We start from the raw sequence: 15,222 nt of genomic DNA, 5'->3' as shown, positions 1-15,222 counted from the left end.
CACTTAACAGACTACAGTATAGTTTATACTATACAGTATAGTGTAGACCTAACTTTTTTTTTTTTTGCGATACGCGGGCCTCTCACTGTTGTGGCCTCTCCTGTTGCGGAGCACAGGCTCCGGACGCGCAGGCTCAGCGGCCATGGCCCACGGGCCCAGCCGCTCCGCGGCACGTGGGATCCTCCTGGACCGGGGCACGAACCCGTGTCCCCTGCATCGGCAGGCGGACTCTCAACCACTGCGCCACCAGGGAAGCCCCTAGACCTAACTTTTATATGCACTGGGAAACCAAAAAATTCATGTGACTCACTTTATGATGATACTTGCTGTACTGTGGTGGTCTGGAACAGAACCTGCAATATCTCCGAGGTATGGCCATAATTGCATGATAACAATTTCATAAAATATATCAATCAAAGAGACAGTACCAAAACTCAGTATTTTATGATACCAAGACATTATTAGTCATAAACAGAAAGCAAAGCCCAAAGGTTTACCTTTTTCTTACGATTTCCACTTTCACGCTGAACTGCCTTCATTAGGTGCACCAGCCGATCTACAAAGGTCTGCTGTGCAGCCAACAAAGAACGCATAACTCTGACAGACTTATCACCCTGAAGGGATTCAAAGGAAAGAAAAATTAATTCTATGTAGCATAATGATTAGGGTTTTCTTCAATAGCATAGGTGATCTTTATTCTTTTAATAGCCACAAACTTCAACACAAAGTAGTATTGAAAAAAATTATCTTTATTCAGAGATAATGATAAACCTGTTATCTTAGTTAAACACTGCCAACTCTTCTACAATTGAAAATTAACTGAATCTTCAGCAAATACTGGTCTATCAAAAATTGCACTTCTTTTCCCCACACGCAACCATGTGACAAGATAGAATTCATTCACCCAAAATGTATTCACTCACCAGTTCAATAAATATCTGGAAGCCTATAATTTCTTCAAAAATGTGCTGGGCATACAGCAGAAACAATACTATCCTCAAGGAAATAAATATATACTTAAAAAAAAGTTCTCAAAAAGCAATATGATATGCTTGCTTAGTAAAACAGAAGTCATAAAAACTAAATGCTATAAAGTCTCATGTAGTAATTCTCAGTTCATAAAATATTATAAAATAACATTTTCTCATTTAATCTCTCCAATTACATTGATAAAGGCAGCTTGGCAATTGTCATCCTTATTTTGAAGATGGAAATTTATGCTCAAAGAGACTGAAATTTCCTCACAGGATGACAAAGGTTATAAGTGACAGAGATTATGAGAGGACCAACTGCCGATCTGCTAGTCAGTTAGATATAGAGAATCTCTGGCCTCTGAGAACTGTACAAAAATTTAGACTCAAAGAGTTCAATAAGATGTGACTTAAGTTTTTAAGAAAATTTAAATGAAACATGAAACAGCAGATAAAGATGCTCTGAAGTAAAATATGACATTTCTACAGCAAATCACAGTTAATGTCGTGACAGTTTTCTTTTCATTGCCCGTGCACCTTCTGCTGGCTGAACTGTGACACTGCCTTAACAATCACAAGAACACCAGGCGAAAAATGGCTTACATACCTCTAGAAACTATAAAAGCAAAAATATAAGTTACATAGAAAGTATCTGTAATATGACCATTACCAGATTTATATAAATAAACCTAGTCTTAAAAATAAAAACAGAAAACAGAGAGTGAAATAAAAAAGCAAAGCTTTGGGGTTTTTTTGTTCCAGGTATAGGTTTATTAAATCAGGGGTCAACAAACTTACTATAAAGGGCCAAGGATTAACTCCTTTAGGTCTTGTTGACTATAGAGATTCCATACCAGATATTTATCTCCTATTAGAGTACAAAAGTGACCACAGACAATATGAAAACAAACGAGCATGACTATGTCCCAATAAAATTTTACTTATGAACACTGAAATGTGAATTTCACATAATTTTCATGTGTCACAAAGTATTATTCCTCTTGTGATATTTTAAAACTATTTAAAAATAAAAATCCTTAGCTCATAGGGCATACCAAAACAGGCAATAGGCCAGATATGTCCCATGCACCGTGTCTGCCAACCCCTACATTAAATGGTTACCTTCAACAATGCTTGGCTGAACCGTCTCATTACATTCAAGTACATCTCATGGGTCTTTGGATCCCTCTGCTGAGTATCTTGATCTTCACATTCCACTATCACATACCTTAAAAATGTTAAGTCATTCATGTAAATGTGAAATGAAACTCAGAATCATTTTGTAAACACTTATGCCTTTCCATTAAAACAGATCAATTCACATTTGCAAAAATAATTAATGGGAGTAATGAAACACATTTTATCACTCTTTTTAAAGCTGAAAATTCAGGAACAACATATATAACCTTCTATAAAGGTAAATTAATAACAGAATGCCTTAATGTGTACAATATCCTAGATTTTGTAAAAATTTTGGCATCAAAATGAGCATTTTCTCCTAATGCTTTATGAGGTACACAGAGCATTAACATCTTCAGAAATTATATAAGCTCACAAATCTACCAAGTAACTCATGAACAAAAATATTTTCAAAATATATGTAATACTTTTGATATTACATAAGGCTCTCTTATTCTGGAAAAAACAACAACAACAACAACACTGAAGCTTTTCTCATTAACATACCTCTGAAAGATAAATTAAAATCTTAATTTTTCCTTTCATATCCGATTTCCCCATTTCTCAAAATTCCATATATACTCTTCAATTTTTCCATCATAAAATTGTGGTTTTAGAGAGTTAAAAAATTTTAAATATAAATATAGACTTAAACCTAAACTGCTTATACAATTCATATAATCATATAAATAATGACCTGGATTAGATTTTAGAGGTTGTCTAATTCAATGTTTCCAACTGTTCTGATTGGAACAAGCCATACTAACAAATACATTTTAGGTCACAACTCGTTACACACAGCCCACTTTTGCTTTATATTCAACTACCCTAATTTTCAAGCAGCAGATCCCCTTTTCAAGACACTGCTTGTCATTTTTAACTGAAGATGTGTAAAACTGAAGTTATCACACTAAATGAGTTATTTTTCTATCTCAACTGAAGCCACTATCAATATTTCAGGCATTTAGGCCACAGTTTGAATCACGTGAGGTTGTAACTAAACCAGAGAACACAGGCTCTACCTAAAACTATAACTGGCACTTTGTGTTTAATTTGTGGTCTGTGCATCTAGAGCCAAACTTAGGTTACATTCCCTCACTTCAAACACCTATATCCAATTAGTCACTAGGCCCTGTTGATTTTTTCCTATAAAATGCTTCTTGTAGTTGTGTACTAGCAAGCCCTGTCTGGAATCAACCAGCAGATACCTCTCACCTAGCTTCTCTAACTCTAAAAACAAACCCCTTATTGATCAATACAATCATCCAAATGTTTCTTCTTTAAACTACCTTCATCATGTCCCACCTATATTAACAAAAACATCAATGGTTCCCGCTTTTCTACTATTTTAAAAGAGTTTCTGTGGCCATAAGCTTCTCGTTCAAACTTCCACCATCTCCAATTCATGCATTCACACTCCAATCAGCTCGACTCCCCACCACCCCCACTTTGTGCTTTTGCTCATGTTTCGGTACTGTCCAGAAACACCTTCTCACCTCCACCTTTCCTTATTCTACCCACCCTTCAAATACAGGTGACACTCCATCTCTTCCAGGAAGTTTTTGCAAACCCTAACAACTTCTTTCTCCTCTGCCTTCCTAAAACAGGCACAGCCTCTCATACAACTTGTGCTGATAATGTTACCTTGCTCGTCACTGTTTCACACATTTACTCCTAGCTCCCTTCAGAGGTTATAAAGAAACCGATGCCAGATTCCGCATCTTAAAAATCTTTAGTAGTCCTTGACATACACAATATAGTCTTACACAAAGAAATGTTTTAAAGGTTGATAAAAGTTAAGAGCCTTCTCCCACTGACTTCCCAGGTGATCTGGAAGTCCTCAGAGTTGTATAACCTAACAATAGAATTTTCTGTAAAGTGGTATGAGGAACTAAACCCTGACACTATATCTACCTTATGTTCCCAACGACAGTTCTAAACCAAAAATTCAAGAAAGCATTTTTCAATCTTGAAACTGTCAATACAGATTCAAACCCAGTCCATACTCTCTAACCCTTTAAAGTCCTTGACTATTGCCATCACCTTAGTATATTCATTGTGTTTTCCTGTGTTTACATGGCAACTCCTTTCTAAAGGAGCAATACAGATGACCACAATATACAGGCTCCACTGCTTTGTTCAGGTTCCACTGACTGCCAAGTAAACACAATGGCTGCAGCTATGTGATAAAGGTCACATATCAAACACCTCTCAAAATCATTCAAGCCAAAGTTCTTATGCAAAGGAAAAGTCCATCTAAAATAAAAATGACAGTATCATCTCCAAAATGAAGGACAAATTTAGATCAAGACTAGAAGACCTAGATTTGAGTCACTTTTGAATTCTCTGTTCTCAGCAGTAAGGAGACTCTACAAAGCACTCTCAGGTGCTTCCTTGAAACCTGTCATCTTCAAGTAGAAATGCAGACAAAATTGCCTGGGTACCCATCGTATGATGACATCAGTGGGCTACCTGTTTCCTGGCAATTTCATTTTGTGAGGTAAATAACCTTTATTACCTTGAAAGGTCTTAAAAGTTATAGAAAAACATGTCAAGGCAGCCAAAGTTTACTTTCAATTTCAACATACTGGAATAGCTATAAAAATTTTTAAAAACTGTAACAATTTATAGATCCTGATGCCCAACACTTTACAGACTGGAGACTATAACTCCCCTCTGAGGTTTAAAATGTTGACACTATTCATTTTAAAAGGATTGTCTGTACTACGGTAGGCCTCTAAGGATTCAACTATAGCAGGAATCCTGTTTAAATCAATGGAAAGGGAACAAATGAACAAGGAAATTCAAAATGTTCAAAAGGAAACAGCACAATCAATTAAAATTTATATTTGAATACATTTGTTATAATAGAGTAAGCTTAGACTGAGAGGCATATAAATTGTTACATGTGATTAATATTTTTATACTATTCTGTCCAGGTTCAAAGGAATAGAATGATTATCTTAAGTCAATTATTTGAAATTATTTCCCATATTTTCACCCTACAATCACAAAAGTGGTGTGTACCAAAGTCAGAAGTCCACATCAATAGCTTTTTCTTCCCCATGAGTGTTTCTGAATATGAAATATGCAGACTATAAATATGGGAAAAACAATTACTCCTCAGAGAATGAATAGACATAGCACATGCTATTGCATCAGTGAATCAGAGACATAGTGGGACAACACAAATCAAATCTAAGTTTGATGGAATGCTTATAAGACTGGGAGCTAGGGCTGTACTTTGTTTATTATCTATGGAGAAAACAAAGTGCTCTTTCTGAACAGAAACTGTTGCCTCATTGGAAACTGCTCATCTAATAGGTTTCCTACTGTTCAGCTGCTTTCAAAATGGTTTGAAAACTCTTCCTACTTGAAATAAGATATCAAAGATGCTATCGCAACCAATTTCAAATTTTACAGTGAAATCTGGTCTATACTCAAATCCAAAGAATACATAATTTTAAACACCACATAATCAGTATACATACATACAGCTCTTATAATAGTGACTACTCTAGACTATAAATTCTGAGCCAGAGTAAACTTTCCATGAATATCACAAGGAAATAAAAATATCTATAAAGGAATTCTTAGTAAATGATTTTTAAAATATATAAAACCTTAATTTTAAATACCTAAGAAGCTTAAAAGTACTTACTCAAACTTTGGCACTGTGCCCCACACATTTTTTTTTAATTTCCATTGAATTATTTACCCAGATTTTTATGAGGAAATATTTTTCCATAACACCAGTGAATAGACATACACTTAAGAATTCAGATTAGAATATGGAGAACATTAGGAAGCAAGAGGTTACATTAACAGGAAACAGTACCTATCTGGTAATACAATGATTTCTAAGCAAAATTTTCAAAGTAAAAATGGTGATTAACAACTAGCCAAAACATTTTGTGGATGTATTTTCAAGGACATACTGAAAGTTATGGTGAGGGAAACGTGGTTTATGAATATTATATTAAATTCTAAAGTAAAAGCAAGGAACTATTTTTCCTCCCACTACTAAGGCCAACAGGAAAAATAAAATTACAGGTCCCAAAGGGGGGGAAAAATGAGTGATTTAGTTAAGATTGTTGAAAGGGGAAAAAATGAGTGATTTAGTTAAGATTGTTGAAAGTGGTTTTTCTTCAATGAGAAGAGAACCGTGAAGGCTGAAACTAAAGAAATATTTGTTATGCAAGTAATGAACACCCACATTTATTAAAGAGCCTTTGATTTATTTATCCATTTATTGGCTACAAGGGCAGTATCCAGATAAGACCATGTTTGGAGAGTGGGAAAATGAAGTTAATGATTTGACCTACAGGACAGTTCTCCAACTCAGTCTAAAACACGGAAAGCAGAACACCTCAGTATTCTTCAAAAACAATTACCTTTCAGAATGAACAGCTATTAATTTGTACTGTTTAAGTTAACCGCAGTAAACTGAGCAGTAAGATTAGATCAGAGATCATTTCTACAGTTAAAAAAAGTATCAAGTTTGGGCTTCCCTCCTGGCGCAGTGGCTGAGAGTCCGCCTGCCGATGCAGGAGACGCGGGTTCGTGCCCCGTTTCGGGAGGATCCCACATGCCGCGGAGCGGCTGGGCCCGTGAGCCATGGCCGTTGAGCCTGCGCGTCCGGAGCCTGTGCTCCGCAACGGGAGAGGCCACAACAGAGAGAGGCCCGCGTACCGCAAAAACAACAACAACAACAACAACCAAAGTATCAAGTTTGTCAGGAAGTTTAAAAAAATGTTCTCTCAAATGTACAGAAAGCTTCAGGTAGAGCTTACCCAACTGGCTCTGCCCTTTGTTTGCTCTATAAAACTAGATAAGGCTCTCTTGTCTAGTGTTTAATCCTAGTGCTTTCTCTAATTGAACCAAAATATTTCTCACTGTGGCTTAAGCTACTTGTTCTTTACACTTTAGAATTCTATGACAGAAAAAGGGAACCATGCTTCACATTGTGTCTCAGTAAATCAGTTAGCTTTTCTATGCCTCAGTTCCTCTCTTTCTTTCATGTAACTCACTCAGGAAACTTGTTCTCATGTAAAATAGATACTTACACTTGCCCTATTTAACTTCACAGAACAAATGAGAAAAGGTCACTGACAATACTCTGTAAATGGCAAAATGTGAGATAAATTATCTAATCCTAGTTCAGGTTTTACCAAGTTCAGCTACATCATGCCTCTGCCTCAGTTTCCTCATGTATAACTTCAAATTCTAATTTTCTGTCCTTGCATGATTCCAGTATTTTAGTAAATAATGTGAAAATACATACTCCTGAAGGACAGTGAAGTATCATACTTACACTACTTAAATAGCATAAAAGGCAAGCAGACATCAAACTGAAAAAAATGATTATCTTACCCAGTTTTATCTTAGATCCTGGAAAGTTAGTGAAAGGAAGAGAAACTGTGGTGCTAACAAGCATTTCCATTAGCACAGCTGTAAAGAAATACAGCTAGATATAAATACTGCATAGGCTTTTGATGATTGCTCATACTTTATTTTAAACTGCCTTTTTGTTTACAGTATGGGAAAAAGTCTTGAACAGTGATGAGAAAATAAACAAAAAATTATTTCACATACCAGTATAAATAATTAGCCAGTGTTGAGTTTTTACAGGCTCTTGATATCAAGAAGGTACACAGATCTTGCTGAAAAAATTAAAAAAGAAATGTATACATATTATATTACCATCTGCTATTAACAAGGGGGAAATAAGAGAGTCTACATTTGCCTATTGGTTTTCATCTACATATCTATGTCACAGATCATATTTTCATGCATCCATCTATCCCTCCATCCCCCCATCCAGTATTTACTCTAAACCAGGTGATATGTGAGAGGCTAAGGATGCCATGGTTTGCAGAGTTCCTTGTCCTACTGGAAGCTTAACATTTGGTGGAGGAGAGAAGCATTAAAGGAAGTCACAGCAATAGTTTAGATTGGGAGGTCAGAAGGCAGCAATGAGGATGTGATATTTAGGCAAGACCAAAATGACGATATGTACAAAGGCCCTGAACCTAACTGTTCAAGGAACTTTTAAAAGGCTCAATGTAGCTGAAATATAGTGAACACTAAAGTAAAGGATGCTGAAAAGGTAGGTAAAAGCCAAATTGTGAAGACCTTTAAGGTCACACTACTGAGTATGGATTTTATTTTATTTATTTTTTTGGCTGCATTGGGTCTTAGTTGCGGCACGTGGGATCTTCGTTGAGGCATGTGGGATCTTTCGTTGTGGTGCACGGGCTCTTCACTGCAGTGTGCGGGCTTCTCTCTAGTTGTGGCATGCAGGTGTTCTCTTCTCTAGTGGTGGCACGCAAGCTCCAGGGTGCATGGGCTCTGTAGTTGTGGTGAGTGGGTTCCAGAGTGCATGGGCTCTGTAGTTTGCAGCACACAGTCTCTCTAGTTGAGGTGTGTGAGCTCATTAGTTGTGGCGCCCAGGCTTAGTTGCCCCGCGGCATGTGGGATCTTAGTTCCCTGACCAGGAATGGAACCCGCATCCCCTGCACTGGAAGGTGGATTCTTTACCACTGGACCACCAGGGAAGTCCCTTTTTTAAAAAAAAAAAAATAAGACACATTTTAACAGAAAAACAAATGATTGCTATTTTATACACTGCATTTTCTTCAGAAAATCTAGAGCAAAGGATAGCTCATATTTCTATAATAGTTTAACACCACAGACTGAAAACAGAACTATTGAGAAAACAGCTGAACTTGCACATGAAGTCTACTTCCCCTTATTGCAGAATTCAAGGTTTCTCAGATGACAATACAGAGTCAAACGCAGTGGATAAAACTTTGCAGATTGCCTGTGCTTGTTCCAGGCTGCTGCACTGGTAAACCCACAGGTTGTATTCTTCGTTGCTGGCATCTGTGGTCTTCAGAGCCAATAAGCTTTTTCCTGCCCCCAGACCATCATCATAACAGATCATCCAGATGATAAAATATATAGAGTGTGCCGATGCAAAACATCATACTGATCTGATGTGGATACTTTTATACCATACTTAGAAACAACCATAATAAATTCTTCCTCCAGAGGAACAAAAGACAACTTTCCATCTTGCTGGGTGACATCTATATAATTTATCAGGTCTAGTCGCCCTTCAAGACTTTTCCCCTCAGAGAGTTTCAGTTTCTCAATGGCACCAACATACTTTATTTGAAATTCTGCACAGGTATCTGAATGACTGTTGCTTTGTACTGAGCTCTGGGTGTAATCAATATCAAAGCTTGCCACAGTGCTGAATCAAGAAAGCCCTCCAAGGCTGGAATCTACAGACTTGCTCTTAGTACTGATTTCACTATTCTGGGAGCTGCTACTGCTCTGTCGCTTTTGTCTTTCTGGAACATCTTCCACCATAGCTTGATCCAGAGGCGCCCCCTACAGAATCTAACACTATTTTATCGTCTTCAAAGGTTCCACAGAAAGCAGTCTGCACAGATAGCTTCCTTTCATTCCAACATGGTCAATTCTTGTCAGAAAAACAAGGTACCTCACTGCCACCTGCGATCAGGGTCACACACCCATCGCCAGGGCAGCCAGAGCCGCGGCAGCCACCCCCATTCTGGATTTTATTTTCAAAGCAATCGCTACTCAACAAAAGATCTAAAGCAGGAGAGTGAGATGATCTGATTTACATTTTCTGAAAATGACTCTATTTGCTCTGAATAGTACAGACCTGAGATCAGTCAGGATGCTATTACAGTAGTCTAGAAGAGTAAACGGTGAGAGTGGAGATAGAGTGAAGTAACAGATTATTAAAATACTTTGGAAATATAATTAACAGAACTTGCTGATGGAGAGGAAGTAGGAAGGAAAAAAAGAATTGACAGTAACTCCCAAATTTATGGATTTAGCAAACAGATTGATTTGTTACATCACAGATGGAAATTCCAAGTGAGAAACAGGCAAGAGTGTGTGGGGGAGAGAGATGTATTTTGAAACATCAAGTTTGAAATGCCTGTCAGATATACAGTAGAGATCATATTTGGAATATATGAATCTAAAACTCAGATGAGAGAAATGTGCTAGAAATATAAATTTGAGTTTATCACTACAGCCTAGTGCAAGAGGATAAATTGAGAAAAGAAGAGGACCCTGAGGAACAATAAAGTGTCAAGCAGCGGAGAAAGTGCTGACAAAGGAAACCAAGAAGGAACAGCCAGAGAGGTGAAGAGGAAAACAAGGGATGTATGGCATCATCCAAACCATGAAAACAGTTAGTTTTTCGGGCTTCCCTGGTGGCGCAGTGGTTGAGAGTCCACCTGCCGATGCAGGGGACACAGGTTCGTGCCCCAGTCCGGGAAGATCCCACATGCTGCAGAGCGGCTGGGCCCATGAGCCGTGGCCGCCGAGCTGCGCGTCTGGAGCCGGTTCTCCGCAACGGGAGAGGCCACAACAGTGAGAAGCCCGCGTACCGCAAAAAAAAAAAACAAAAAAAAAAAAACAAAGAAAACAAAAACGTGTGAATGAACTGATTACTGAATCAATAAATCAGTCCCTTAGTTTTGAAAGAGCAAAATAATTAAACTGGAGGTGAATGGTTCCTCAAAGCACTCCCCAAAGGATTCTATGATCCTGTAATTTAAAATTCCTTTTTTCAGTATTTTCGAATACATCAAGAGGTAGGCAGACAAGCAAACTCTGGTTAACAGTTAATACTGAAAACAAACATCACTCAGTTATCAACATTAACTCCTAAAATTTTACTAAAAGCAATAATACATACATTTAAAAAAACAGTCTTCTTTCTAATATCAAGTATGTATTATTTATTTTCAACATCAGGGGTGTGAAAGATTCTTCTCAAATTAGAAGTCTTAGGGAGAAAAATCAACAATACATACTAGATCAACTTCTGCAAATGCACTCCCAAATATAATTTTCAGAGTAGCACTAGCCAAAAAGATCTGTTGTACCTCAAAAATTACTCTGCTTAGCTAAAAGAACTTAATTTTTCTGTATAAGCTAAAAACAGCAGCTTAGTGTATTTCCCCTAGTATCAAAGTCATACATTTCTACAATGTAATCACAAACACCAACAATTACAGTAATGTTCATAAATGTGTTAACAATAAATATTCTGAATTTCCTTCAAAAAATATTTAAGCCCAGTTTATTTTCACACTGCATTTGAATCCATTTATATGTCCAAAGCACCAATAAAATGCCTTGAACTGAAGATGGCACTTTTTGTTGGAAGGAAAAGTTATAAACATGCATCATAAACCAGGTTATTTAATAAAGTTGTAATATTTAGTTTATTAATCAAAATCAATATTTTCAAGACCAACATTAAATGTTTATCTTGTAGGATCTCTCCTATAGGAAACCTGAAAAGCTTTGTACTCACTTCCAGATTTTCACCATCTGAACTTTCTTTTGTTTTAGATGCAGGAGGAGGGGAAGACACTGGAGGAAGAGGGCTGGTTATAATTTGGGAGCTGAAAAAATAATAGGAGATATCACTGATATGCAAAATATTCTTTCTGTAAGAGAAGATACACATTTTTAGCATAGTTCACCTCAACTGTGTCTGGTTAAAGCACTACTTCCTAAAGTGTGTTCTGTGTAGCACTAGAGTCACATTATGTTCTGGAAAAAGAGGCTGCATAGTCAAAGAATATGGGTAATAGCCTCTCTGAGATGTATGTGCAAGTTTGTATGTATTAAAGTTTCTGATAAATACTATAGTTTTTTTTAAAAAGTACATTTTACTTTAAGCCAGTATCTTCCAAACATATTTGACCACAAGACAACCCCTACCTTTTTTAACCTTTTTAGAAAACATACATATTAGTGACCAGCAGACCATAATTTGGGAAATACTGGGTTATAGTTTACAACCTATCATGAAATTTTAAATAGACTTCCAATAAAACGTTCTAGGGGACATAAGTAAGACGAAGTTAAATAAGCATCACTAGAGACTGAAGGCCTCCAATGTACAGTGGAAGAAAATGTAAGGGGTCTCTTCTCATAAAAACAGAAAAACACAAAGCAGCCTACATAAGAAAAAATGTTGTTTTCCTGTTTCTCAGTTCTCCTGAAAGTGAAAAAGAGAAGATAAAAACAGCATTATCATTAAGAAAAATTCAGAAATATAACCTTGAACTCACGTGATCATCAAAATAATTGTACTAATTCAGATAATCTGAATTCTAGACCTCCTTCTGTCATTGACAAATCTCATGACCTTCACAAAACAACTTTATACCTTAGCCTCAGATTTCTTACCCAAATGTTCCTATTTATCTCAAATTTTAAGATTTTATGAAAAGCAAAATGGCAAAGCAGAAAGAACAAGGGCTATGGAGTCAACTCTACCTAATTTGCAAAATAAAAAACTTTGGGCAATTTACTTAACTTCTCCTTAAGTCCTTCATATCTAAATTAGGGATATGAATACCTACCTCAGAGGATTACTAATAATAGGTTTAATATATGTGGACCATCCCTTGGTGTCTGCTACAGAGGTGGGAGTTCTTAATTGTTATTACTGTTAATAGCTGACTTTCAATTCAACTAACAGGTTGTTTTAACTACTGAAGAGGTGAAAAACAATCAATAAAAAATACAACTTTACAATAAAATATTTGAGTCCACTAACTTGCCGCATCTTTTTTTTTTTTTTTGCATGAATAGCAATATCTGACACAAAGCACCATGTGTCAGACACTTTTCTAAATGCTTTATGTATTAACTCATTTAATCTTTCAACAATCCTTGAAGGTTACTATTGCTATATCCCCATTTTTAAGATGAGAAACTGGGGTCACACAGAGAATATTTAATTTACACAAGTTTACACAGCTAGTAAGTAGCAGAGTAAAGATTTTAACTAAGGAATTCTGACTCTATAGCTTGCAAAACAATGCCCTGTAATATAGTGGTTTGTGTTCTGTGAGTGCACATGCCATATTCACTGGTAAAACTTCCAACTTAGGGTTCGGTACATCTGGGGAAAAAGAAAAGAAGACAATTGGAAAAGGTGGAAAACTATCAGATTTGAAAATAATTTCTCCCTGAATATCCATACCTATCTATTTCTGCAGAATTTATTCCAGAATTCGACACACTCTCTGACACTGAACCCTGACTATCCTTCTTGGTGGGTTCTAATCCATTCTTTATGTCACCAAAATTTTCATATTTGAGAGCTTGGACCAGCTGTAATAGGTACATCAACAAATCCTGGAAAACAAACAAACAAAAAATAAGCTAATATTAGAAAAAATGCAATATGATTATAGACAAGTTACGTCTAATTATTCCTAAATATCAAGCTAACAATTTACTTTTATCTACCACTTATCAGCTGTGATCTTGGGCAGATCACTAGGTTTCTTAACCTCTTGGTGCCTCACTGGGTCCTCACCTTTAAAATGGCCATAATCATATAAACCTTAGAGATTGAGTTGTGAGGATTAAATCAATTAATAGAAAAAAGTCACAGAATAGTGCCTGGCACAGAGTAAGTGACCAGTAAATGTCTTGTTTAAAATGGTATTCCACTGATATGTACACACTGCAATATTCAATATTCTGTAATAACCTAAATGGGAAAAGAACTTGAAAAAGAAAAGATACATGTATATGTATAACTGAATCACTTTGCTGTACACCTGAAACTAACACAACATTGTTAATCAAATATGTTTCAATGTAAAATTAAAAATTAAAAAAAAATAGTATCTCAAAATCAAGGTGAAAATGAAAACAAAGAAAAACAATTGAGATGGTTCATATAAAACTGAGAAATTAACAAAGGTTCCTTTTTTCAGCAATAGATCAGATAACGGCATTTTAGGTCTAAGATTACATAAGAAACTCCAAATTTTCAAGTTTTCAAAGTTTCTGTTTCATAATCTTTTCTGGTTGGGATTTTTAAAAATATTACCTTTTTTTTTTAGAGAGAGAATTTGGAGTTTAAAGAGTTCAGAGTTTAGAGAATTTGGGTTGCTTCTTAAATGGAAAATACAATGAAACAGACATTTCAACACTGTTGTTTAAAGGAAATGTTTACTTTCCTGCCAACTACCAATAATGGCTTGAAGAAAACAAATTTCTAAATCTAAACTTCTCATACTTCTACTGACAATCGAGATAATTTGGACTAAATAAGTGTCAACAGAGTAGTTTTTACCTGAGTTTTCCCTTAACGTAAAAAAACTCTAGGTTTAATCTTCAGAATGGAAATATTTCCTATCTTACTCTATAAGTGTAGTTCTTAGCCCTTCCCAATGACTACTAAGAAAACTCCAAAAATTTTGCTTTTAAAAATAATTACAGGGGGCTTCCCTGGTGGCGCAGTGGTTGAGAGTCCGCCTGCCAGTGCAGGGGACGCGGGTTCGTGCCCCGGTCCGGGAGGATCCCGCGTGCCGCGGAGCGGCTGGGCCCGTGAGCCGTGGCCGCTGGGCCTGCGCGTCCGGAGCCTGTGCTCCGCAACGGGAGAGGCCACAACAGTGAGAGGCCTGTGTACCGCAAAAAAATAAATAAATAAATAAAATAATAATAATTACAGGGCTTCCCTGGCGCAGTGGTTTAGAATCTGCCTTGCCAACCGGTTAAAGCCCTGGCCTGGGAAGATCCCACATGCCATGGAGCAACTAAGCCCGTGCACCACAACTACTGAGCCGGAGCTCTAGAGCCCGTGAGCCACAACTACTGAGCCCACGTGCCACAACTACTGAGGCCTGCTGTGCCTAGAGCCTGTGCTGCCCACACACCGCAACGAAGAGTAGCCCCTGCTCACCGCAACTAAAGAAAGCCCGCGCGCAGCAATGAAGACCCAACATAGCCATAAATAAATAAATAAACAAATTTAAAAAAACAAAACAAAAAATAATTACAAATTGAAGAAACTCACAAAACTCAAAAAAAAAAAAATTTAAAGCATCTATTGTCTTCCAGTTCCAACTGCCACTCAGGCACTCAAAACTCATAATTAGATAATTTGAGACTTTGTGACTATCAGTTCAATTTTAGTCACCTTTCCTTAAGCCCAGAAACCAGGTTAAATCCCTTGTAAATATTTCAAGGACCACACTTTCCA

General features: G+C 36.8%; 1 protein-coding gene and 1 pseudogene across 2 annotated transcripts in view; both read right to left on the bottom strand.

Moving 5' to 3' along the window:
- Positions 1–15,222, bottom strand: part of PIK3C3 (phosphatidylinositol 3-kinase catalytic subunit type 3) — a 161,886-nt gene that overhangs the window by 62,158 nt on the left and 84,506 nt on the right. For both annotated transcript variants that reach the window (XM_007464169.1, XM_007464170.1), the window contains 5 exons: positions 13,207–13,361; positions 11,521–11,611; positions 7,746–7,813; positions 2,094–2,199; positions 498–614 (listed from right to left, as the gene is read on the bottom strand). In XM_007464169.1, the coding sequence (XP_007464231.1) occupies positions 498–614; positions 2,094–2,199; positions 7,746–7,813; positions 11,521–11,611; positions 13,207–13,361 (537 nt within the window). The remainder of the gene's footprint in view (positions 1–497; positions 615–2,093; positions 2,200–7,745; positions 7,814–11,520; positions 11,612–13,206; positions 13,362–15,222) is intronic.
- Positions 8,914–9,527, bottom strand: LOC103070312 (integrin beta-1-binding protein 1 pseudogene; annotated as a pseudogene).

Source organism: Lipotes vexillifer, unplaced genomic scaffold (assembly GCF_000442215.2).
Source record: "Lipotes vexillifer unplaced genomic scaffold, Lipotes_vexillifer_v1.1 scaffold235, whole genome shotgun sequence".
Taxonomy (NCBI): Eukaryota; Metazoa; Chordata; class Mammalia; order Artiodactyla; family Lipotidae; genus Lipotes; species Lipotes vexillifer.
Note: the sequence above shows the minus strand (reverse complement) of the source record. Positions and strands in the feature narration are given on the sequence as shown.